The 26,034-nt window shown below is 35.7% G+C and overlaps 1 protein-coding gene across 2 annotated transcripts in view; it reads right to left on the reverse strand.

The window, feature by feature from the left end:
- LOC106715612 (protein daughterless) overlaps positions 1-26,034 on the reverse strand; it is a 71,519-nt gene that overhangs the window by 29,241 nt on the left and 16,244 nt on the right. Inside the window, exons 2-3 of one of the 2 annotated variants that reach the window (XM_045682404.1) lie at positions 22,262-22,314; positions 16,391-16,501 (exon numbers count right to left, since the gene is read on the reverse strand). In XM_045682404.1, the coding sequence (XP_045538360.1) occupies positions 16,391-16,501; positions 22,262-22,314 (164 nt within the window). The remainder of the gene's footprint in view (positions 1-16,390; positions 16,502-22,261; positions 22,315-26,034) is intronic. The other variant, XM_045682406.1, reaches the window with a different exon arrangement.

Consider the following 26,034-nt stretch of genomic DNA (forward strand, 5'->3'; position numbering starts at 1 on the left):
CGCACCTCTCCCCCACACTATCGCGCGAGCGAGAAGGAAAGATAAGGGATCGAGTCCTGGAATTGAGAGGTGAAAGAGAGACAAGTCGTAGGGAGCGATTGCGCTTTTCATTCGAGATCCTGTAAATATGGCGCCGGAGCATAACGTTTTCATGGATCGAGAAATTTGTTGATTTTTATCTTTACGAATGATCAAATGCAAAAAGACTGATTTAGAGTTTACTATGATATTTATTACGAAATGTGATGTTTTTTCATTTATCATTGTTTATTAACTTAATATTTAACCATTGTTATTGTAACTTTACACAATAAATATATGCAGATTGAATTACGATAGCTTACAATTTCAACTGATTTCGATTTATATTACATATTGTTTGATATAATTAAGAGGAAAAGCAAATTTAACAAACTATAACCAAATATAAATCAGACGAACCAAAGTAAAAAAAAATTCTCGACTTAGAAGCATTACTATTGTGAACTGAGAAAACATAATTCGAGAATAAAATACAAACAATCGCTTCTCACTACATAATGCGATGCAGAACAATGAGATAACTAATTAAAAAGTGAATTTAAAAAAACTTTTTTGATCATATCAAAATGTCAAATAACATTGTAGGGCAGTAGGTTGTTCGTGCATATTTCAGTGCTAGCGGGGGATTCGTTACACGGCGGGGGTAAAGCCCTCAGGGTTGACAGTAGTATATAAAACTTCGGTACCTCGACTACAAAATAGTGATATTCTAATAAACAGAAAGAAGTAATAATTATTGAGAAGACAGAATAAGAAGTGACAAGTTTATTTATATTTGTATAGTTTACTAATTTTACAAACTACAAAACAAATTTAAATAAGAAGACATGAAAGTATACGAGCAGTCACACACAATTACGCTATTATTTTGACAACGGATCTAAATGAAATTTGGCACAGATGTAAAACATATTCCGGAAGAACACTAGACTACTAAAAGTTTTTTTTTTATTCAGCGCGAACGGAGTCAAAGTCGACAACGAGTACTTTAATAAAATATTTTATTTTTTAATACACTGTTTTAGAAAATTAGTTTACAAACAAGAAAGCAATACTGGACCTCATTTAAACCATCGCACTGGACAATAGCGTGGACATGACAATTATCATCCCTGCACAAAGCGACTCGTCCGCTTCACTGTCAAGGTAAATAAGTCGCTCCCCTTCCCACCGAGTCCCGAGTCCGAGGCGCGATGGGGGAAACGCACCCCCGGCAAGACCCCATACACGTCGGGAACAGGGGTGCGCACTTGCGCGATTTATTGCCCTTCTTTATTACAGACTTATTGTATTAAAAATTACGCGAACATGATAAAAAAAATCACTCAGATGCACCATCACGATAGCGTGCGGGTGCATTTTTATACATGCAATAAAATTTAATATTAATATACCTAATAATAATAGCGGTAACTACTTTCTAATAATAGTAATCCCTAATAGGGAGTTAGGAATTTAGAAATATTGATAATATAATTAAATTCATACATTACTTATGTATTATTTTTGTAAAATAATCGCGATTCGAATACGTTCAACCTAAGTTATTTAAGAGTAACTTAAACAAAGTTTTCCCGAGAGCCGAGGTAACTTGGATTTATTGTTAAACTTTAACAGCTACGTAAATTGTAGCCCATGTAATCTATTAATAAACATTGTCAACAAAGCATTTTAATTTATTATCAATAATTAATAATGTTCAAATATTTGACAAGTTCGTACAGGTGGTAGTTTGTATTAAGACGTAATATTTGGCATGTGCTGCTGTTCCGCTCAAGACATCGTCGTGATGTTAATTGGCAATAGATATGACGACTTTAACGTGTCAGCAAGCGAGCGTGACGTGCTCTATGTTTGGCTGACAAATGCTACAATATGATCAGGTTAATATCAACAGCTGTTAAAATCGCTTCGACGGAAGTATCTCAACATATTTTTATATAGAAACAAATACAACAACATATAATTGACTATGCGATGGCTTCGTTGACTATGATAAAAGATATGCCTTCCTATGATTTAACAATTCACAAAACAATTACAAGCCGGTTGTTCATAATCAGTCGATCGTCCATTACCGTGGCCTATAGCTACATTAAACTTGCACCAACTTATTTGGGCCAATTGATTTGTTTCTATGATCTACTTCTTTAAAAGCCAAGAATTAATTTGCTGTTTATATGCAATGAGATATAAATTAAAGCTTTATCATTATGAATTCACGTTTTTAATAATATTTCACAGTAGACACGATAAAGGAGTGTAATCTAAAAATTTAAATCAAGTTTAGAAAAACATTTTTACTATGAGTAATGTTTGTAAAAGTTAGTGTAGTTTGTAAAAGTAGTTGTAAAAAGTGTTTAGTGTATCTTATTAAATTTATTAAAATGTCTAGTTAGCAATATCAATCAAACAGAATATAATATAGGTTTTGAAGCGAGCCATGTCGTGCGGTATGTAGTTAGAACACGGCGCTGCCCTGTAATTTATGTGTTACGAAGGAAACTGCGCCAAGGGGCTTATTTACATCGATTGTTGGTGTATGTGTGGTTGCCAGTTGAAGTCGTTACAAGGGAAATTGAAAAAAAAAAAACAATATTTATCGCAAATCTCATTGACGTATTAAGGCTGTGATTCGCGTAACTTGACTATAACCGTATAAGCTCTACCATTTTATGCATATTATAAATGCGAATTTTTAGATCGATGGATATTTGAAGATATCTCCAAAACGGCTCAACTGATCTCGATGACATTTGGCATAGATGTAGATCATAGTCAGGAAGAACACATTTGCTACTATTTATAACTATTTATTATTTTGTTATTTTTTATATCCGTGCGGACAGAGTCGCGGGCAATAGCTAGTCATTATATAAATCCAAGCTTTCTTCTACAATACTAAAGGATACCTGAAAATGTGTGTGCGAGCGATTTTCCTTAACAATGGTAAAGTCAACTTCAAACAAGTTTAAATAACTTCCGAGTTACGAAAATGTAATTCACATTACAGGTATAATAAACTTTAACCCAAAAGAGTTGCTACGATAAATTGCAAAAATAGCGGAGCTTTCTTCGATTTACGATTTACAGGTAGTCAGTCATCTTTATAAAAAGCTCATGACCTAAACGATAATGGCTGCTGATCAATCAACACCTACTTAGAGCATCAACTCATGCTCTCCTACCATCTGACACCTCCACCTGTTTGCTGGTAAAAAAACTTAAATATTTACAGAGGCACCATCACAGTGGGGCATTGAACAGGGGGCACTTAACGCCTCGTATCATCTCTCCTCGCGGAATGACCACCTGCGCAAACTATAACATAGTAAACAGATACGTCATAATCTCAAACGAATCGCAGGAATATCTTAAGACGTTCTTTAAAAACTATATATCGACGAATCGGAAGAAAACAGTCACATCTCTTAAAGATTTCATGATCTCTTTTTTCCGTTCTCACTAATGACTTCTGACATACACTATATCACTAAGGAAATACCTAATATACAATGTTTTATAACATCCAAAAAAAGTAAAATATGTTATTGGAACGAAGTTCCTTATCGCGCGTTGTGAAAGGGGGCTAGACGGAAAAAATTCTTACGAAAAGTTGTCACGACACTTTTTGCTATATCACCATGGCAACAACGTGACAATATATAACGAAAATTCATAGAAATAAAATGTACTTCTTGCGAAGACTTAAGTTTTTTATGCATAGAATAAACATTGGTTCCTTCACTAATTAATTGAAAGGAACTTCGTTCCATCCGGGTGTCCCTTGACACCTCTCAAGTTTTTTTTTTTACACAATGTCATATAATAGAAGAGTACTTTAAACATGATAAAAAGATAATATTTTCCTTACTCTATCAAAGTTAACTTGAAGTAATGGCGTTAAGTGATATTTCAAAAACTGTACAATATAAATATTATGTAGAATAAGACTACTAGTTTTTTTTACTGTTTATCAAGGAAAAACGCGTGACCGCAGAGGGTCCAGGCCTAGGCGCCTCGGTCATCGACACGCGGACAAACAAGAAGTCCTATCTACCCTCTCACCCCGAAGGAGCCGAACACACCTGCACAAATCCAAGCACATATACGTTTAGGGTGACCATGACGATAATTACGAGGACTAGAGTTTCTTTAGGAATTTTCCTTTAAACATGATACCATCATATTGTCATTCGATATCCAACAGTAACCAAATTAATACTATAGACAAATTACTAAAAAAAAAGTATTTGTATTCAATACTATGAATGACTCTTCTACCTCGAATAGACAAACTTGAAAGTACTATTGTACATTTTAATACAGCAACCACTAGCGTGTTAAAAAGACAACAACCAACATATAGTTTACAGTTTGATGGTCTATCCTGCAAGTGTCACCATCATGGTCACCCTACAATTATTGGTCGTAAGCTCGTAAGGCAGGTCCGTAGGTAATAATATCGTTACGGGGCCGGCGCACGCGCCGCGACAGATGTTCGTGCTCGGGCGTCTCCGGAAGACTTCGGCTCGTCGTAGAGGCCCGGGGGTAACTTCTCTACTCGAAGAACTTTTGTCCTAGGATATTCAAAGGTCCGTCCTTTAAATTACATATAACTTGAGAATGTAGTTTTATAAATACGATCAATGTGTGTCGATACTTGACAATGATATAAGTACATATATGCACGTGAACTTCAAGTCCTTTCTGCTGTTTACATAAAGAATTGGAATGAAAGTAACGCTTACATTAATTTTATAACGGTACCAAAACTTTAATGTCTATCCCTAAAATACGGCGGTGAACCTTCAAAATCGGGCACGTGATATAAACATTATGTTTATTTTGTACCTTTCTGCGTACTTTACTCATCTCAGTTGAATATTTAATTTACCATAATGAGATATAACATAATAAAATGTAATAAATAACTGTATGTACATGCGGCTTGCGCCCGCGCATCTCTTTATAATTCGGCGAGCACAATGGGGCCTGAAGTTTGTAGGGGACAGGGGGGAGGGGGAGCAAGTCCTCGCTATAGCGGCTCGCGTGAAAAGAGATCGCCATTCAATTGCCGCTCCCCCAGCCCCAGCGTTTTAGCCTTTTTTTCTTCCACGGTCGTTCAACTTGTCTTTTTGATGGGATAAAAATGACTATTGAAAGTTTTAGCGTTCCGCATACATCCACGATAGAGGGTTGTAATGAACCTTATAAAGACCAGGAACGTTCAAATTTCGTTCTAAAGAATACTTAGACTTACTTCTGTTTACAAATACTATAACAGTAATACATCGATGGGTCCAAAGTATAAGGGCCAAAGTAACAAATTGATGATTTTTACTTTTTTCTGTTAAAAGCTATCTCTTAGTTTAGTTATCGGCAAGCACTAAACAAAATACACATTTACAGGTGTAAATTTTATCTTGTGCCTATGCGGACTATTTACCTATATGATTGAATCTTTAAGAGGTTCTCCTGTAAATTTGTCAATTTGCACATTGGCCCTTAATCGTAGGAGCCATCGACATTGTTACGTTATATAATCTACTGGATATTATTTAAATGTGTAAAACTCTTTGCTATTGATGGAACATGAAGTACATAAGGAATTATATTTTCAATACTATTTTTATGAAATTAAAATTTATAAATATAGGGAACCCAATTATAACTTTCAACGTTTGCGCTTACGACTTTCCAGACTTATCGGACGCATTATAAAAGGGTGGATACAAGGTACACTCGTACATAAATGACCTTATTCAAATTTCAATTTTAGCATCTACGTTTTAAGAATGGTTTTAACGGAGCAATAGGATTTTAATTTTAATGTTATTGTGCGTGAATTTCACTATAGTGCATGCAGTGTGGTTAGAGTTGACAGTGATCCGGCCGGTCGGGATCAGGGGAACTTGCTGATCAATGAGGTCGTGGGGTCCGCGACTTACGATATCAGTTTGTATGCTAATGAAGTTAGCCACAAAATCAATAGATCATCAGTTCAGGATTAAATAGTTTAGTTACTAGAATAAGACAACTACATGGATACAAGATAGTCAAAACAATTAATAATTTGGATGGTAATTGAATTGGCAGTCTGTTTTTTATATTAAACTAGCTGTCGCCCGCGACTCCGTCCGCGCGCAGTTAAAAAAAACTTAATAGGGGTATGAAAAATAGATGTTGGCCGATTCTCAGACCTACTCAATATGGTCACAAAAACAAAATTTCATGAGAATCGGTCAAGCCATTTCGGAGGAGTACGGGAACGAACATTGTGACACGAGAATTTTATATATAAGAAGATACTTTGTTATATGTAATATGTATACTATATATTGATATTCCTTTCTGCCAAATTGCTTAATCTATAAACTTTTTTGATACAATATTAGATTAATATTACCTTTACAATCATCTTATTAGATAGACTATCGTAATAGGATAAATAAAAACTAGTGATTGACTAAATTACAGTTAATTTGTTGAAAATAAAGTATAACTTGAAAAATAACCATTCAATGATCACAAATAGCACTACATGTATTGTAGTTTAACTTGGGGTAATACATATAAACGTTCATCGTAAACGTACAACTTATACCTGAGCAAAACTGGCCGGAGCGCACCTGCCGCAGGCCCGCGTTCGATGCCCGCCCCGCACCGACACACACTTTGTATTTATACATACATTATTCATACATATCATACACCAAGGAAGTAACTCTTAGAAGCGATTAAGTATGTTGTAGCTGTAAAAACTGGCAACATTAATATAAAGTAAGTATTGAAAGAAATAACTTAGATATGGTAATGTCTAAGTGTTTCCGATTTAAGCGACATTTTACTGTTATTATATAATTAGAAGTATTAATTACTTTATATACCAGTTATTGTTAATATACATTTTAAATGAAATATACAATCTTTGGGAACACGTGTTAAATTCGATAGAATTTGTTAGACCGTTAAGACGCCAAATCTTATCAACTACATCTAATAAAAAAGTTACTTGAAGAGTCTTGATAGTTTAAACTTTTACATTACTTTAGTACGTCAAAACAATGCACATTGTAAGCACAATTGAGCACACACGTAATCGTAGCTCGTTCAGCATCAGCTGATTGACCACAGCTAGTGTTCAGTGACCCCTGAACTACGCACAGAAGTGACTGACACCTGGTGACTGCACTTGCATCGCCACCAGATGTTTGTTCCGAGCCAAACATGTGGACACTTGATTCTATACTTTATACTCGTATTGTAACAATTACATTAATTGACCTTGAAATTACAGGAAAGTGAGCAATTACTACTTTTATTTGATAAGTAAAAATACGTATTTATTTAATTCTGACGTCTTTATAAGTTGCATCTTGGTAGAAATACACAGCTTGATTAATGTATAAAAAATTAGAGTTTGAAAGTTCTGACAGAAGAGATACCTCTGGTGAATGATTAGAGATGTAAATAATACAATGTACAATGTAAAAGCATAATGTCGTCAGAGATTTTGGTTTCCAACATTAATGGCTCGTTTGTTTGTGTTATTCAATCAACAAGCCTGATAGTAATATCTGATGATATTCATATAAATCAAATGTTTGCAAACATGATATGTTTATTGTTCGCACGGAAACCAGTTGGGGCGAAACTTTCGAGATGTACGATGTTGGTGTCATCTCGCCATTTAGCGTGAGCCGCGGGGGACCGGTCCGCGAGGCCCGGCGGGGGTCAGCCGAACTGAACACCTGGTCAACGCATTTGCATATAGCCAGCCGCGACACCTACTACTGATTGCTGCGAGTTAATTGCGAGTTTAGAGTGAGAAAGGGACGAAGTACAAAGCTATAGAAAAATAAAACAAAATGTAAACAGTATGAAAAAGAAAAAGTAAAAAGAGTATGAAAAAGTGAAGTTGAGAAATAAGACAGAACTTTCAAAAGATAACAACGCAAAGATATGTGAATACAGTCGAACCCGGATAAGCGAGAGTCCATGGGACAGCGATATTTTTGCGCTCTAGACATTTCTCTATATCCCGCGTGTTTCGCTTATGGGGGTTGCTCGTCGGGACCGGACAATGACTCGCTTATAGAGATTTCTCACTTATCCAGGTTCAACTGTATTACATCGAACTGTATTTATAGCCATGACAATAATGTAGAAATTCTTTACTTAATAAAATAATAACTAAATTGAAATCAAAAGCTAAATATTTTCCTTTACAACCGAACTCAAAAACTCGTGTAATAGAAAATCAGAGCAAGAACTTCATAATATTAAATAACATGAAATAATTTTCGAGAATCGATAGTACGGATTAGTTGTCAATCCATCAATAATTATGCGAGTTTTGTTTTAATTGGGACATTTGTATGCGCACGTCGCGGTGCGGTGTCGGGTTACAGCCGACGCTGTAGGCTAAACATTTCCCGATATACAAAAAAAAAAACAATTAATAGCCGCGTCGTAGTGACCAAAGGTGACACATGACTTACGACGGACAAAGGTGACAGTGAGCAAAGCACTAGGACTGGCGGCAGATCACGCGACACCCGTGTGACCTTTACGATCCAGTTTTGGACTAGACTCATAAATTAAAACAAAAGTATGAAGTTTTATTATTTACAGGTACCATAGCTATATATCTTACTAACTTATATCTTACTTCTTACTAATATTGGATATGGATAGATGGATGGATGTTTATTAGAAGGTACTCCGAACGGCTGCATACATCTCGCTGAAATATGGCCTAGATGTAGAAGGTAGCCTGGAAGAACGCATTAGCTACTAATTGAGTTTTTTGTTTAATACCGCGGACGGAGTCGCGGGCGATAGCTAGAGGGATATATGGATAATTTTATAAAACAAAAATTTGTCGTCTCCAGAGATTCGATTAAAAAAGGGAGTCAAATGTAAATGATGCAGTGTAACAAAAATTAACCACTAGTAACTAAATCAAAGAATACATATGTCATGTATATATGTTTATGAAAAATATTAAATGGCAGTAAAGGTGGTGATTTTGTATATGTTGACTTTATAAAATTGATTAGATTTAGAATGAGTCATGGAAGACATGCAGCTGTAATGTTTCTCTTATCTTTCATATCTATTTAGTGATATTGATAAGACTTTCTTACGATAGCGAGATTATTAAATAAATAATCCACCAAGTTATTCGTAAGCACAAGCAAATAAAGGTCATGACACACCAATACGTTACGTTAAAGAAATTCAAAAATTTTCCTGACATCCATCTAGTAACCTTAGTATTTTGTCCGCGTGTAGTTCAACATGGCATGTAAATATAACATTTCCAGCTTTTACGTATTAAGACATTCGAGATGAGATTTTAGTACAACAGAATTAAATTTTTGAAGAAAATGCCAAATTTAAACGAATTAGAAAATGCGTTAATTAAAACCGACATCAAGAAAATCTCTTTCAAAATCCTTGCTTCCATAATTATTTCCTGCAGCGTGAGTTTTAGGGACAGGTAGGGAGCAGTGGCCACGGGCGCGTATTGTAAATTTTTCGCGGGTGCTTGACCGCGCTATTTCCGACCGAGAATCGAACCGCCACTTTATCGCCCGGGGGAACGACATCGGCTACGACACAAGTTACAAGCTGAACGCGTATAAAAATTATAGTTATTTTTACAGCGAATTTCTTTGTAGGCAATATTTAAGACTAAATAGAATCTTTTTTATCTAAAAGGTTAACAAAATCTTTCCTGAGTGACATAAAAGATTCCCGGATTTTGATTCTGACTTGGCGTTTTTTACAGGAATACAATTATGTTTTTATTACACAATTTTAACGTCTTTGTTACAGTTAAGATAAAGTGAGAAATTAAAACGATAATAAAATTGCAATTTTGCGTCATATTTCAAGGGGTCTAATAATTACGTTTTGTGTCATTAGTTTGTTTTAGAGATAACGTGTTAAAATGCTGGTACTGCACGGCCGACTATTGAATACATTATGCAAAAAAAAAATAACTACATTTTAATTTATTCCAAGTTCCAAGTTCGTATCTGTAAAATGTAAAGCGTCAGTGTAACTTAAAAACATGCACGTTTATAAACGTAAATGCGACATCCCGCTATCGCTCCCGCTGTCGCTATTGAATTGTGTCAAGCGAGCGGATGCGTTTATTGCAGCGGCGCAAACTGCGGGATGAACCGGGAGCGCATTGTTACCTCAGCGGACAGTGGCCAAACCGCACACCGCTACTCTACGACACTCACCTGTGGGACAAATATACACAATGTTACTACACAATTACATATAATCTATACTTAAAATACTTTTAAGACAATCTAGAAAAAAATATGGATGGATGGATACAAATAGATTAAAAAAAATTAAAACTGATATTGCAATCTATCTAATGTTGAGAGATATAAATATGCATACATTGTAGTAAGACTTACTTTTAATAATAATAAACTCTTTTTTTTTTACATAAAGATACGGGGAGTTTTCAGAATTGAGCTCTTCAAACATGACACCTACACCTACACATGCAAGTCATAAAGTCTCGTACATCTAAATGTTATACAGTTACACTAAAAATTAAAACGTAAAATCATAATTTGTAAAACAACCATTACAGATAAAAACTCGTGCTAAAATCGCATTATCATTGCAACCCTAGTAATTTAGTAAAAGAGACCGTTTCGAGAAATTCGCGATATCATAATAGAGGTTATGTAAAGAGACTTCAGTACCTGTGCACATCACCATATGTCCCGGACGGGATCTTTCAAGCTTAAGTCCATTGTTCGGGACCGAATCGAAACGAGAGAAAAAAGAAGCATCGACGAAACATCTGGCGCTACACCCCCGGCGACCCACCCCCGATGAGGGAGAGGCGATTACGCGGAGACTACGAGTGGAAAAGAGAAAGGTACGTCGATGGTAACAAAGCACCCTCGCACGAGCAAAAAATCAAAATTGTGTGCGCGCACGCATCGCGCCGCGCCAATGCCGCCGCCGCCGCCGCCGCCGCCGCCGTGTTCCGTTTCCGAATACAACTTGTATTGTTTTATGAAGAATTGCCGTTTTGATTTTTTGACTTATTTTAATCCTTTTAAATACTAATTTTTTTTTTTTTTCCACGAAAATATTAAGCAAAAATAATAACACAGTACAGAATCCGTTTGGCGTTCTCAAAGTTTCATTAAAATTTGTCCCGTGTCTCGTACAAACGGATGGGGGCAAACTTATTAAACATTAATTTTTAATGGAAAAAACAAAAAACCAACTATCTAAAGTGCCACAACCCATAATTACGACTTATCAGATTTTAAGCTTCTCGTTAAATTGCATAAATTCGTTCTATTACGTAAGGTTTAATTTATAAATGTTACTGAACTTTTTTTTAAACAAGGTGGTGAAAATCCATATAGATCTGTAATAAAATATACATGAAATCGAGTCAGTAGGTCATGAATTTACATGAAATCGGACATTAATTCACAAAACGTAAGGGCAACTGTTAGCACATACTTTCACAACTAGTTCATACGAAATATTTTTAAAGATTTATTTTATTTGAGAACTTTCGAGAGTTCAATGTCTTTAAGTAACAACTACAAATTCTTGGTGATTAAATATATCAGAAACAGTATGATTTCACATTCTTAACGTTTTGACAATGTAGAAGGTTAAGCCGTTACATAAACCAGACTGACAATCTTTAAAACACAAAAAGTCATAATATAACCATAAACATTACAGTTTATTTTAGCACAATAATAGGTAATTTGTACCTGTCTCATTACAACATATTTCCCGAAAAAAAGGTGAGAAATTAAGAACAATTGAAGCACCGGCAATTAGCAGCGATGTAAACGTTCAACATCTGTTCGGACACATTCCACAATAACTATATACCTATATTTTATTATATTTCGCAAACAAATAACTTAATTGTATTTGTCACTAGGACGTTATTGTTGGTGTTGTAAAACATCTGCTTGGTCAGCTAGATATCGGCTCTAGGCCGATCATTTTCACGTAAACGGTGGATTCCCACGCGCTCCGGAAGCGGACAATACACTTCTAGTGTAGGGTGACCAACTATGCAAATTGGAAATGGAAGCAAAGTGGCTCAACCACTACGATGGTGTTGATAAGACGAGAAGGAACATCTAAAATGACTAATAAAGCCTTTTTTTAAATTTAAAATATATTTTAATTTAATATTCTCCAAATAATTGTGGTCTTGATTAAAAAAGGGTTTGTTACATCAGAGCACTTTGCAAATGGTGTTACGCGCAGTTCATTTTAGCACAACTGTTGCTTTACGAGCCCACTCGGAAGCAATGACACTTTTAAAGCATAATATATTTAATGCAGTCCTAACACATTAATATATATCTTTTGTGCATTAACACATTTATTGCCTTTTTTATTTTTAGGTATACTAAATTTATAATATATTTTTTTTTATTTATTGTTATATCATTGTCGACTATAACTATATCTGTATTTCCGTCGTAGTCACGTTCTTGTTATTTTTCCGCATAGAAGGTTTAGGAAAATAATCTTTATATATTTTTTTCATATCCCTAAGTTTTCTTTAACCGCGCGCTGACGGAATCGCGGGCGACACCTAATATTAATAAAATATAACCTAACCGTGGGAATTTAATTATTTTCCCATTAAAAAATCGAAATAAGAAATATCTTGTCATCCTAGCCCTAAGTTACCTTCGTAATTTAAAAAAAAACGCCCGCATAATACTCTGCATACTTTCGTATTCGAACATCTGTCCCTCGGTATGCGGTATCTCTTTCACACATCTAATAATATGTACACTCGTCCCACTCGCACACGGTCGGCAGGTACGACTTGTCGCGGTGCGCAAGTGTGCATACGTTCTGTGGAACTATGTCTAGGATCATATCACTTTACTAGGAAATAATCTTTTTAATACATAGTTAACATAAGGTTAAATTCCAACGCAGCAAATTACCGCAGATTTAAACTTATTACTTTATTTGCAACTTATGCGTCAAGGTTTTGATTGCATCTTATAATTGTCTATTTATTACGTGTTATTCTGTTTCGTGTTCCATCCGAAAAATCAAAATTCATGATTTGAAGAGTTATACAACTTTTTTTTTAAATCTTTAAAATTGATATCTATATTTAGACTTCAATGTATCTGGATTAAAACTGGTACATATTAAATAAATCTATAGTTACAATATTGTCCCTTTGAAATTCATTTGAATGCCACCCCTTTGGGTTCAGTGAAGCGTCCCTCGGGAGTAGAGAAGGGGCGCCTGCGCACCCTAACCATTACTTAACGCCCTCTCTCTTGCACCTCGACGAACATACTCGTGTCATCTCATTCGCACGTTACGCGGGTGGATTTGGGGTCATTCAGGAACTTTATAACGTTACCACGGGTACTAAAGTTTTATTCACTTCATGAATAAAAAAGTTTAATTAATTTCTAGTCGATTGTGGTGGACAGAATATTTATTTCGTATATGCGGTATCCTTTATTGTCTAGTTCACACAGATATAATTATCAATACATTAGTAGAAGCTATTTAAATAAGTTGTCTGAAATGGTACCTTACTTAGATGCATCAGGTACGTTTGATTATCTTTAAATTAATCTACATGCGTTAATTTTATACTTTTTGCTGCAGATTTATCTCGATTTCTGAAAAAGTGACTTGATTAAGTTTTCGTATAGTACGCTAAACAAGTTAGAGGAGTCAAGTCTTACAGATTTAAGATAAATTATATTTCATATACGAGCTATCTGACTGCTAATGTAATTAAGCCTAAACCTCAGCTTAAATAGTAGATAGTAGAGGTAAAAATCAAGGAATCTCAACCCGTTATCTGTTTAATTTGTCAAAATTGAAATTGGCAACAAAATCACGTGTAGGGGGTAGCGTAGCGCTCATGTGGCGCAGTGTACGGCGGGCGGCGTGCGCGCGCGCCGGCGCCTGATTGGCCGCGCACGACAGCTGCTCGCCCCCGCCTCCGCTCCGCAAACACACATCAAAACGACCGCGAAAGTTTTTCCGTAGTACTAGTGAGACGATTGTCTATCGATAACTTTGAGATGAAATAACTTTAACGTTTAACGCTTAATCAATTTGACAGTTATAATTAAAAAGTTATGTTTCATCTATGTATCCAATATTATATAATAAACATACCATCAAACCGACACGTAAGTATGCATAATTTGAAGTGCATTGCTACGCGCCAGACTACCTGAAGCCCTTTACATATCGCATTGGAACAGCACCGTTACACGATAATTGCTCTCAGATACCAGTAACTTGATAACATCTGATAGTGAACCATTCATTTCAAAACTTAACTCTATAATTGCCTGATTTAGACGCTGCTTAATTATCTTAAAATAGACAGATATCGACAAGATTTATATAAACAGGAATAGAGATAGCAAATCAGATGTTTAGTGATGCGAATAGACTGTACATTTCTTGCTGAGTTATCGATGGAAATCATTTTAGTTGAGAGAATTTTTCTCTTAATGATTATACTTTTACTGATACACAGGAAGACATTTAATCAACGCAAGGACTATAAAGTTGGAGCGATTCACGTACCACTTATGCCGTATGTTGTCTTGTTACCTTACTAAAACCTGCAGGTGGGTTCATCATTTTAGAAGTAGGAAGTTCTATTTAAAAGATCAAGTTCTAACGCTTTAAATTTGCTTCTCACTACCCAGCATAATCCATACATGTACAGACAACGAGACATTTCAACAACAAACCCGAAAAGGATTCAACATATTCACCTCAAACAAATTGTAACGTTTAAGGATTTCCGCGACACAAACGGAGCAATCAGTCGCGTTGATAGGCAGCGGGACGAGTTCGCACGTGCCACGTGTCTTCGTGCCGCAACACGCCCGTCACGATGATACGGCACGTCACGTCACAGCGCAGCGATACTAGATATTGTAGGTGTCCTAAAGGGCAGAGCACTAACGTGACCCGATCTAGTTGCATCGATCCATTGTATTACATCGCGAGAGGATAATGATTGACGACGTACGCTCCATTACACGATTTGCCGATTATATAATAATTATTATTTAAATCGAATTGGATATTGCAAAATATTTATTATTATATTGGAACGAAGTTCCTTATCGCGCGTTGTGAAAGGGGGCTAGACGGAAAAAATTCTTACGAAAAGTTGCCACGACACTTTTTGCTATATCACCATGGCAACGACGTGACAATATATAACGAAAATTCATAGAAATAAAATGTACTTCTTGTGAAGACTTAAGTTTTTTATGCATAGAATAAACATTGGTTCCTTCACTAATTAATTGAAAGGAACTTCGTTCCATCCGGGTGTCCCTTGACACCTCTCAAGTTTTTTTTACTAGCTGTCGCCCGCGACTCCGTCCGCGCGCAGTTAAAAAATGGGGGGGTATGAAAAATAGATGTTGGCCGATTCTCAGACCTACTCAATATGCTCACAAAATTTCATGAGAATCGGTCAAGCCGTTTCGGAGGAGTACGGTGACGAAAACTGTGACACGAGAATTTTATATATTAGATTTATCAAGTCCGTTCACTTACAACATTCGACTAATATAATTTAAATCAAGGAACGTAATTGTTTATAGATTTCATCTTTTTTAAGTTCTTATGAATTTTACAATTGTCGTCCGAGTAAGGCAAGAAATAAGAAATATTTAGTCGTTGATTGCGACATTTTGTATGTGGCCAGTCCGCGTGTGGTCCGTCCGTGGGACTGGTTATATGATCACGATTTCATTTTAACGCTTTGCGGAAAAACGATGACACAGATTAAACGAGACACGTGTTTGTCACGAAATTCGGCACAACAAAGATAATTGCAGTTCACGATAATCTGCCTCGATTCTTTTAAATCGTGTTCCGGATATCCTTCCATTCAATTGCAGATTATTACTACTATGAATTACTTCCTCTACTTACCTTCGTTTTTTTTAATACATCTCCCAAGTACACGGTACAGAAGTTAACAATCAATATAACGCAGCTACTGATCATCAAAATATAGCAAATAATTTACATCTCAAAGCACAAAAAAGACATAAAAAAAACATCACAAAACACCTAAAAATTCATAAAACCATAATTTCAGGAACAACAAAAAACTAGTGCAAAAAAAGCAAACGTGGACAAAAGCAACAACGTGTTAACAATCTGACAACAGGAAACAACAAAAACACTAAGACAACAAAAACACAAAATCATCTATGGGTGCGTGAGGTGCATAAGGTGAGGTGAGATTGGCAACATGTGGTGGGCGTGGTCTCACCCATTGCGGCGGCACGTCGGCGTGCTGATGGTGCTGGTGGTGGTGGTGGTGGTGGCGGCGGTCGGGCTGATGGTGCCCGTTGGCAGCGCACGACGTCGCCGCCACGCCGTACTGGCGGCCACAACACAATTCACATACAGACACCATTTACAGTACATTGAAACAATTAGTCAGGTAAAACACAGTACAACACAGTTTTCTTTATAATAATAAACATTCTAAAGTTGTCTACCAATTTATATAACGATACTAACAAGTGATGAATACTGAAATAGATTAATAAATTCATGAAAGTAATTATCTAACTAGATACAATTTAGTATACACAATTAGTTGTATGTGTATTACAAATACGATGTTGCTGTCTTGTCGTATCTTACGATATGCTATAAACCAAAACCCGAGGAACATAAAGAGCGGAGTGAAATGGGCAACATTGGCAAGTAGTCATAAAGGACAGTTAAGTGTGTCTTCCCCTGGGAGTGACCGTACAGCGGGAGGGCCGGCTAATGTATATAGATCTCTAAACACGAGTACTTAGGACCGTTGTAAAAGAAATGAACACATATACAGTTAAAAGAAGGAAAGGAAAAAGGGATCGGAACAAATTACAGGATTAGGTAACAGCGATTCGATAACAAGAAACATTTACATATTTCTAAAACGTTTAAGATAAACTCATTACTCAAATAAGATTCAAACAGGATTTAAACCGCCTAAAATACCATCATTTTAAACAAACTATTCCAGACTATTTTTCCCAAAATTTTGCATTTTTGGATGACCATTGTATTACGATTGTTGATTTGTTGCGGTTTGAAATTTTCCCTGTCAAAGTGATGACCCAAAAAAGTTGGTCTTAAATCTTAACTAAATTTAGTTTTTACTTCTATTTGAACACAAGACGTAAGGATTCATGCTTTATATATTTGTTCAAGTCAATAGGGTTTCAGGAGCGTTAAAAGCAATGGAGAGAGTGAGAGACTTGAGTTTGCCGGGCCAGGGGAGCGGTGCGTGGGGTGCGCGGGAGGCACGGTACACGTTAGCCACTCCACTGCTCTCTGCAACTTCAGCTTTACGACCGGTGGAACGTCTTCGGACAGTCGACAACTAAAGTGCTTCAATATAAATTAATTTATCTTTTTCTGTTACATATTTAATCTCAAATAAAAAATCGTGTAATAATTTTACTTAATAAAAAACGAATTAATAGTAGTCTGAACTCACGACCTCAACAGAATTAATTTGCATTAACATAAAGAATTGCTAAATAATAGAATATAACATAAAAACTAATCATTATTGTCAAATGGTCAAGGTTAATAAATTGATTTTTATTTAATTTTACTAATATTATAAATTTGATGTATGGATGGTTGTTTTAGAAGGTATCTCCAGAACGGCTGCATGGATCTTGCTGAAATTTGGCATATATGTAGATACCAGTCTGGAAGAACACATGGGGTACTAATTATTTTATTTTCATTCCACGCATATGGGGTTTTTTTTATTTTATTCTATTAAATAACATTAAACTAACCTTTATTTAAATTTCCAATCTAATGCTTTAAACCAGCAATATATAGTAATTTATTCCCAGTACCCTTTTCTCAGCGACTGTACGTCTGCCGCGACTAAGGGAATAAGCTCGAATTAAAAGAAAGTTATCCCCCTATATCCCATCCCTTCCGCTCCCGACGCGATTTAACCTTTACTTGTGACACAAAACATAAAACTTGTACATGTCATTGTTCCTGGACCAAACGTAAAATACACTTTTAGGTACTGTTTTGTTCCATTGAAATGAATTAAGCAATTGTAAAATTCTACTATCGCGATTAATATATTATTATACTAGCTGTGACCCGCAACTCCGTTCGCGTTCAAATTAAAAAAAAACTTGAGAGGTGTCAAGGGACACCCGGATGGAACGAAGTTCCTTTCAATTAATTAGTGAAGGAACCAATGTTTATTCTATGAATAAAAAACTTAAGTCTTCACAAGAAGTACATTTTATTTCTATGAATTTTCGTTATATATTGTCACGTCGTTGCCATGGTTACTATAGCAAAAAGTGTCGTGACAACTTTTCGTAAGATTTTTTTTCCGTCTAGCCCCCTTTCACAACGCGCGATAAGGAACTTCGTTCCAAAAAACTTAATTAGTAGCCTATGTATTCTTCCAGACTATTTATAAAATTAACGGTCTAAGTGCAAGGAGGACCCCTCCTGCATTTGTGATCCAGCACGGGGTGAATCCGTGCTGCACATACTCAGGAGTGCCCAGTATTTGATAGATATAGAGTAGAATTAGAACTAAAATTAAAAGAAAAAATTAACAAAGAAAACTTGAAAAATTTAATTAGTAATAAGAGCAAAAGTGGGCACTTCGTAGAGTATTGTAGGTCCTTGGCCAAAACTGTAATAAATAGAAATAAGGTGTAGTTTTTATGTATTGATTTTTTAAATTTTTTAAATTTGTATTTTAACCTGTATTTTAATTTAGATTTTTTATTATTTTGAATTTAATTGTTTTTAACTTAGAATAAGAAAATCGTGATATTAGATGTAAGCAATTTTGTAAATTTGGTTTTTTAAATAATTTTTAATAAAGAAATAAAGACACCGTTGTACCTAAGGTCCCTGACCCATAAATACGTTAGGGGAACGAGAGGGCGGCATAGCGCCGCCCATATAAAAAAAAAAAAAAAAAAAAAATTAACGGTCATCAAACCTGAACTAAGATTAGAACTAACACGAACAAGTGATTGATTTGCTCTTGTAATAAACCAACAAATCTCCGTCTAATTAACGTCAACATTATAAATACCGTTATATTTTAAACAATTCTATTAGGCAAGGTAAAAATCGTTATCGAAGCGTTCCCACTACATGATAAAGAGCGGCCGCCGGCCACAAACTCGGCTAGAATGACCACGACGCGTGTAAAAATAATAGAGTAGCATTTCTATATTATTTATTAAAAAATTAATAGAGTTTGCTTTATAACAATAACAATGTATTATTGATGTGTAAGACGAAATCATTATACTAGCTACTAATAATAGTTCTCCATAAGCTATAAACATCTTGTGTCGGACAGTCCTGAAACCATCGAAGCATAGTCACTCTATCGCACCTCAATTAATCTGAGTCCGTTAAATGTTAACTTTATGATTTATCTGAGTATAGCGGTGGCGGAGCACACATCGAAGTCTACCCAGCTGCCGGCCGCGATTGCCCAAACTGACCAATACTTACATATTTATGTAGAGACCAGTGGTAAGCAAACAGGTGCCTTAACAGCATCCCTACGACATCATTTTCTCTCATAATGTTAACTATATCATATTATGTTCGCTAGAAATAGGTTGCAACATTGTATCAGTTCTCCAGGGAAAGACATAATTAAAATAATAGTACGAATTAGCATTGTAAAGTATGCACCTTTTATGGTAAACATGGTCAAATGTCTACAAGTAAAAGAGTTTAACTATGCTAAATGGACGAAAGAACTTCAATGTTTAAATACAGAAATGAAGTTAACAATATATGATTCTCGTAATGATAAGTCGACTCCTATTAGTTCACTGAAAACATATGCTGTGGATGTTTACGATGTTCATAATTCAATTTTTATTTTCAGTCCTTGAATTTCAGTGGTCATAATCATATCAATAGCGGGTTTATACCATGCATATTCGCAGTGTTTAAGTTAATCAGCAGTAATCTCTATACTCCTGAAATAGCAAAATCCTATAAAGTTAATTAAAATAATGTTTTTCTAGACCCCTAAAAATAAGACAAGATCCCGTTGGAGTATTTCGCACGGCACGGCGTTCCCGGGCGACGACACAAACAAACTTGTCCGGTTGTCCGTCCGTACGCGGAATGCCGCCCGACCAGCAGATGTTCGCTGAGACAATTCCAGCGGCCGCTAACTGGTCCGGCCGGGCTAGCGGAGTAGCGGAGCATTAGGCCGCTCTAAGCGTCCGAGACCTTCCCAGGAATGCCGTTTTTGGTGCATCGTAAATGCGCTCTAACACGTTCAGAATTCATCCCACATTCATGCCATTTAATCGCTACCGACCACAGTTTACAAGACGCTGCAACTGTTAACAGTTTATGTCAACTAGTTGATTTGTAATCGTAACAATTCTAACCCTGCAATGTTGAACTATCTTATGTAAGGTTTGAGTTTTCTTGTAAAGGTTAATAAAGCCATAGTATCGCAAGCAATTTAGAAATGGATTTAACGATGTTTTATATGTATTGTTGACATTTTTAAAAACAAATGAAAATATTCAGATGAGGTAAGAAAAGACTGATGTAGGTCATCATCACCCTGGGCTTATCCCACTCACGTGGGGTCGGTACAGGTTTTATAAACCTTAAAGATTTGGCTTAAATTTTTACGGCCGGCCGCCTGCCTGTCACTACTTGGGAGGAAAAGGCTGTTAAACTTCATTATTTACAACAATTAGGGAACTAAAGTACATTCACATATGTTACATAAGATTGACACTTATGTAGTCGAGGAGAAGCAATTTCTACATCAAATTTTTGTTACAATTCACTATTGACCAAATCAGACACACGGCAGATGTCATGTGTAACGTAACAAAATCATTGCTTGTCGCGGGCGGCAGGTGGAGTCTCTGGCGCGCCCGTTTTGCGTACGCGCTGGAATTAATTAATGGTAGGTCGATGGCGAACGCGGAGGGCCTCTGTTGCGCCAGATTCCGCATGAAAGCGAACTCGCCGCTGTTGACAGGTGCAGCGGCACAGGGCCACGGCGACCGAACACACCAAATGTACAACAACCATAAAGACATAGATCAACTCTTATAACCTAATAGGATAGACGAAGCATTTCTATTTTGATTGGTTCCGGATTACCTTATCTGCCCATAAGAAGTCCGTACACTTTTAGTCTGACTTCATGCTTTCAGCAAACTATTTAGATCCTTCACAATTGAAAAATTAAACCTACAAGTAACTCCATGCTTTGTTATTTGAATCAATAACGCTTCTAAAATATTAAATTTAAAGATTTATCATATATGATAAAGTGTAATTTAACAACAGAATCGTTACCTTCATAAGGCAACTATAATTATTAATAATAGCTACATATTTATAATTACTGCTATTACTAGAGAAGTATGTCTGTACCCCCTCCTCCCGCTTATTAGTCCCCTCTCGGTACTAATCGTAGAGGAATTGATTGGGCCTCGACAATTAACTGGGCGCGGGGCAAAAAGCTGAGCTACACCTGTCCGGTGGCCACTGACCATTGGCCCTAATGGCCACTATGGCCACGCATACAAATTACACGACTTGACATATTTACGACATCGATTGATCTATTAATTTGATCACGATTTTGGATTAAACTGACGATAGACACAAATCAAAATTCTCAATTATCGTAAACAATAACTTCACAAAAGTAGAAATTACATAAATGTATATTAAAATAATGTATTACTACTACATTTATGTTGTATTCAAATGTGTAGATACCAAAAAAGAAACGGCGATATATCGTGTTTTTAGTGGATGGGAAGAAATATTGTTTCCATGATTTATATACAGAAGTGAACCTTTTTGCGAAGTGAAACGCTGACGGGTGAACCCTTTGCCTCAACTTTTTCTACCATCTAACATAACTCCTGATGTTGTTCTTAAAAAAAACAAATACATAAATAAAAATACATTGTTTGTGTAAAAGAATTTCACAATTTTGTAACTATTCATAAACAATTATATGAACATAAATAAATGTGTAAATTCGCATAAATATAAATTACATCATAACAAAACTTTAGTCAATATATTTCTATATACATTAATAATATTGAAAACTCACCATTCCATTATCCATTCCTCCATATGGCGACTGGTATCCTGATTTTTCAGTTGCTGTAAAATTAATCACAATTAAATCCTTTGCACTATTAACATGTAGGTACATCAAATATGCCAATACACAACGCGTTCCTCAAACATTTACAAATGTAGTCACGTGGTATGCCATTCGATAGTTTAACTAACTTAGACATTATATCAATGTCAAATAATAGTTTAAAATGTCAGATGATAAATTGTATCATTACTCACTCTCTATATAAAGTAGTCAATTACATAATTAAATCATAACAATTAATCCTTTCTACTATTATATAAATGCGAATATCTCTGTCTGTCTGTCTCGTTTCCACAACAAATGTACTTTACCGATTTAAATGAAATTTGATACACAGATAGTCTAGAGCCTGACAAAGGTCATAGGCTACTTTTTAACGTAAAAAGGGTTGACAGTAGGGTGTGGAAATGTGTGTTTTTAATTAATGTTGTGCAAGTTTAATATGTTCTGTTGTTATTTTTATCACTTAAAGTAAAATTAGCCTAAGTAATTAAAATTCTACCTGAAGACGTGACACAGTTAGTTTGAAAAAATATTTATGACGATCGATTAGGTTGCTTTAATTGATTCCTTTATTCCTATTTGATTTCCAAAATCAATAATATTACAAAAACAAATATCAACAATATTGTGTCTTTCAGCGCCATAAATGAAGAAAAGAAACAACATAACTAAAACAAAATCATCAAGTACAGTCCTACTCGAAAGTAATATCGTCGTTAATATTATAATGGAGGGAGGAGATAAACAGATTCCGTTCCTCTAAGTGTTTGAGGACACTTTAAAATCCAGAGCAAGGCCGGCACGGCGTCGCGGCGGAGGCGGAGGCGGAGGCTAAACGGCTATTAAAGGGCTCCGCGCTTTTTGTATAATGTCGTGGAACAATGGTCGCCTAACTTGTCTCTATTGCGAAACATTTGAATTACTTGCAGGGGTAACCTCAACCGAAAATAACCTCTACCCAATGGAAATAATAAGAAAATAATATTACAAGTATCTGTCCAACGATTGAGATTATGTAGAACTAGCTGTCTCCCGTGACTCCGTCCGCGCGGAATTAAAAAAAAAACTTAATTAGTTGCCTATGTGTTCTTCCGGACTATGTTCTACATCTGTGCCAAATTTCATCAAGATCCGTTGAGCCGTTTCGGAGATAAACATTCGCATTTATAATATTAGTAAGAGTAATTGATTTTACATTTTAGCGTTATATCAATACTTCAATAAAAAATCTAATTTAGAGATACATACATGATATTCCACGGTATCTTTCACAAATAATTTTAAAATATTTTTCTCTCAATCTCTATTTAGTTCACAGATACAAATAAACGAACTAAAAAAAAAACAGTGTAAAGACATTACACCACGTTTGACGTCGACTGTACCTCCTTAGTCTCGGTGTCAGACAATCAAGTCAAGACTTGCTTAATTACAGCTGTAAGTGAGGGAGGTTTGGGGACGACGACGCGGGGGCTCCGTGGAGCCACTGCCGCTCGTTGTGTCGCACAAATTGCCTCAGTAAACAATTAATTGCCACCACTCTACACATACTTTGAATATAATTCACTTCATTATTTAGCACTTAAACTGTATCTAACGTACACTCTTGTCAGTTTCCTGCAAGAAAACCTGGCAAATAATATCTAATATATAAAATTCTCGTGTCACGGAGTTCGAACTTGAACTCCTCCGAAACGGCTTGACCGATTCTCATGAAATTTTGTGAGCATATTCAGTAGGTCTGAGAATCGTTTCTATTATACATCTATTTTTCATAACCCCCCCCCCCCATTTAGTTTTTTTTTTTAACTGCGCGCGGACGGAGTCGCGGGCGACAGCTAGTATTATTATTAAATTATTCTATGCCAGGTAAATTATTAGATTTATTTTTATAGATACAAAGTGTTGTTAGTACGGGAGAGGTTGTAAGCTGCCAAGGAGGTCGTACTGGCCGGTAACGCGAAGCTTGCGTAATAGTAGAAGAATAAAACAATTGAATAATTTAAGTTGTGAAAAATGTTGTAAAGAGAGAAAAAGTTTTATTCTATAGATCACAATTGTATTGTTTGTGATATTAGTAATTATCTAGTGTATAGACGTAGGGTGTTATACAGAGATTATGATGAACTTGACTTCGCAAAATGAAGCTTAAGTCCGTTACTTGAATTAACTGATATAATTACAGATAAATTTCTCAAATTAACCAAATTTTCCGCACATGACCGACAACTCTTTCTTATTAAAAATTATCTAAATACGTAACGCAAAAGTTGATGTTGTTTCCCCGGCTATATAAGTACTTGTGAAGTGTAAGTATATATCTAGTAACGGCCAAATAGAATTTTATTTATTACTTGTTTATCCTAAACAATTTGCAAGTAACGGTAACTATTTCGAGGCATAAAATGTGCTACGAAGCGAGTAAATTTCAATTAGTTGTCAGGCAGACAGCCCTTGCGTCGCAGCGAAATTCGATGAGGGTGTCCGATGTACAGTTAGAGCGGCAAGTGCTGTTATGTCAGACGATGCTGACTGTACAACTTAACGCATATGTCAGAAGGTCAAGGTTCTTGAGCACAGATTTATGATTAAATTTATATGAATATAACATATAAAACTGGTAAAATTACAACACGAAGTTTCAGAACATTTTGCTGTATCTGAAAATTTACTTTTTTCAAATTAATACTTAATTGAATTTCTCTTTAAAAAAATTAACATTTTTAAAAATATTGAAATCATATTTGGTATATAAAGAAATTGACAAAAACAAAATAAAACAAATCCTTATTACGCGATCAAAAAGCTCAATAAACGTAAACTAGAGTAACAATTTGCCGTCGATGTACACTTGAGCAGTAATCAGTAAAGTGGGGCGCTAAGGGCGGCAAGGGCGCAATGCTACGCTCGCAGGGGTCCCGAGCTATCGACGTTCCTCCCCATGGGCTTCTAGCCCTCCGCAGCATTGTTTGGGATAATCCAAATTACATGCTACCACTCCACGCTTAGCGTCGTCCCACTTTGTCGACACGCCATTCACTCTACGATATGATTTGTTGACTTAATTCGACACCAAAATATTTTTTTACAATTTCTATTTACTACTATGTATATAATTTTATAGGAATTATAAAATAACTAGATATGTATTTTCTACGACTTTAAACGTTGGGATATTTCGAGAAATTATACTTCTTATGAAAACTACATTCGAAAGGAGCAATAAAGTATAACGAGTTTCAAAAATAATTTTATACATAACGTATTGTTATCTCTATGTTTTTGCAGAGATGGGAATGAAGATATATTTCTGTACATGTTTGGGCAGTGGAAACTCAAGGTAACTGTATAAACCGACACAATAAATTACAACAATTACAAAAACATACAACGTGTGACAAATTTGACCATCGTACTAAATGTTAAAAACATGAAAGAGGCTGCGGCGACACGTGCCGGCCGCGCGCCGCCCTGAGAGCCGCCACACCGCAACCCCATACGAAATCCTCGTGTACTTCACTAAACTGTTGCTAATACTGTCTTCTAATTACATCTACAGCTTAGTAATCGTTGGTTACAGAGACCGAAATCCCCGATTTAAACATTTTGTTACCTCTTTTTTGCCTAAGATAAAGACAGGAGTGACGATGTTTTATACAGGTTTGATCTCAGAAACCTACCTACTGAAATATGAAAGATATTTCCTTGCCTCC

Source organism: Papilio machaon, chromosome 19, assembly GCF_912999745.1.
Source record: "Papilio machaon chromosome 19, ilPapMach1.1, whole genome shotgun sequence".
NCBI classification, from domain to species: domain Eukaryota; kingdom Metazoa; phylum Arthropoda; class Insecta; order Lepidoptera; family Papilionidae; genus Papilio; species Papilio machaon.